This window comes from Octodon degus, unplaced genomic scaffold (genome assembly GCF_000260255.1).
Source record: "Octodon degus isolate 3935 unplaced genomic scaffold, OctDeg1.0 scaffold00357, whole genome shotgun sequence".
NCBI lineage: Eukaryota > Metazoa > Chordata > Mammalia > Rodentia > Octodontidae > Octodon > Octodon degus.
In genome coordinates this window covers 642,089-644,256 of record NW_004524933.1, presented here as the reverse complement: position 1 = coordinate 644,256, position 2,168 = coordinate 642,089, and the positions used below count along the sequence as shown (strand labels likewise).

At 42.6% G+C, this 2,168-nt stretch overlaps 1 protein-coding gene across 1 annotated transcript in view; it reads right to left on the bottom strand.

Annotated features, from left to right (window-relative positions):
• Washc2c (WASH complex subunit 2C) overlaps positions 1-2,168 on the bottom strand; it is a 69,797-nt gene that overhangs the window by 62,198 nt on the left and 5,431 nt on the right. Inside the window, exons 5-6 of the mRNA XM_023708398.1 lie at positions 1,799-1,892; positions 222-283 (exon numbers count right to left, since the gene is read on the bottom strand). Of these exons, the coding sequence (XP_023564166.1) occupies positions 222-283; positions 1,799-1,892 (156 nt within the window). The remainder of the gene's footprint in view (positions 1-221; positions 284-1,798; positions 1,893-2,168) is intronic.

Here is a 2,168-nt window from a genome sequence, read left to right as displayed (position 1 = left end):
TGGAGAAATTAAAGGACGCTAACCCTTAAGGACATTGGATTAATTTTTGTTGTTTCTGTATATAGAACGAAGAGGAAATCTAGCTTCAGCTTGTGGCTTCCATCATTCTGTTAAAAGTTTTATAAAACCAGATAGCTAACTCACAAATATGGACTTTACCTGCTGAACACTTAAGCTTCCTGCTCACCCTCACCATTACTTGGTCAGAAGAAAGTCCTTACCTCTTCCTCCTTCTCTTCCTCACTGTCCACAATGCTGCCCCGACCACTGCCCACGGAGCCTTCTGTGAGAAGAGGACAAGGGTGAGCACATACATCCACCAGAAAACATTCTGAGTTCCTTCTAAGTCACACAACAGGAGCACAGACTCTGATAAAACTGTATGTGTCTAGTTATGGAAATTTAAAACACCATTACAGTGAGGGAGCAGATACACATACAGCAGTACAGCCTTCCATAGCATTAAAGTTATGTATTACAAAGGATTACAAAAAAAATCTGCCTTGTACTCTTTTTTTTTTTTTTTTTTTTTGCAGAACTGGGGATTGACCTCAGGCCCTTATTGTACTCTTCAAAGATGTCAAGGTCACGTAAAGGAAGGAAGACTGAGACATTGTGTCAACTAAAAGATGACAGAGACATCTGAGAATTGGACTGAGTCTTGGACCAGATGAAGAAGAGACAAGAAAGGGCATCATGAGGACCACTGGAGATAAGTGAACACCATTATGCTATGACATCCAGCAAAATTTTCTGGTTTGGATCACTATATTCTGGCTATATATAAGAGAATACCCTTGTTCCTAGAAAATACAGAGAACTACTTAGGAGTTCTGAGTCATGCGGCTCCAAATAGTTTTTGTTTTGGCGGAACCAGGGATTGAACTCAGGCCCTTGCGCTTGCTAGGGAAGTGCATATTCTACTGAGCCATCTCTCCAGCCCTGTGTCCAATAGTTCTGAAAAAACAAAACAAACAAAAAACCCCCACAAACTATGTACACAAAGAGACTATGACAAAACATACGTGATGAAATGTTAAGTGGCAAACCTGGGTGAAGAGTATATGTGAGTTCTCTGGACTATTTCTGCAATGTTAATATAAAGTTTGAAACTACTTTTTAAATCTTAAAAGTAACAAGACTATATGTCGAAGATAAGCACTGCTACATTTTTTTTTGTACAGGGTCTCACTTCGCAGCTCAGACTCACAGTGATACCCCCATTCTCAGCCTCTCCAGCACTGGGACTACAAACATGTGCCATCATCCCCAGTCTTGCTGGCTAGCTCAGAGCGCCCAGGGGTGGGGCCAGCATGGCATGGCAGGGATTGAACCCCAGTCCCTGAGCTTGCCTAAGCAGGTGCTTAGTCTACTGAGCTATCTCGCTGGCCCACCATTATAATTATTAATCTAGATGTCTCCTCAAAGCCTCACGCACTCATGGGTAGGGCTTTGGGAGGTGACTGGGTCACAGGTGCATGATACTGACCAGAGGACAGGCAGATTGGTGAGTTTACAGCTATAAATGTGACGATGGGGGAAGGTGGATCACTGTGGGCAGGGTCTGGAGGGGCCTATCTTCTTCTTCTCCCTCCTCCCTTTATTGCCCTCCACTTCCTGATGACATGTTATGGCAATCCTCCTCTGCCATCCCCCTCTACCATGCTGTCATACCTTGAAGCCAGCCAACTATAGACTGAAATCTCTACAAACCCTAAGCCAAGATAAACCTTTCCTCCTCACAGTGATGGGTGTCAGTTATTTGCCCAAATGACCAAAAAGTAACTAAGACAAGCACCTTCACTAGAGAGTTCTCCAAGTCCTACATCTTCCTGCTCCATGAACAGCTTGGAGCCAATGAGGTAGGGCAAGGGGCGGTCGATGTACAGGTCCTACAACGAACAAAAGCCAGTGCCATTAATGTTCTGGTTAAAAAAGGAAACCGAGTATCCTTGTTGACATCCACTTTATCTCATTACCTCAAAAAAGCTATGTAATGAAAATAGACAGTAAGAAACAGAACGATTCAGAGTAAAATAAAGGAACAGAATTATAAAAATCATTAAGAAACTTTAGACCCTAGGTAAAGATAGCAAGGTGAAGCTGAATCCTCCCAAATACTTTAACAAAATTGGCAAAGTCCTGTAAAAGAAATTTACCAGCAGTAA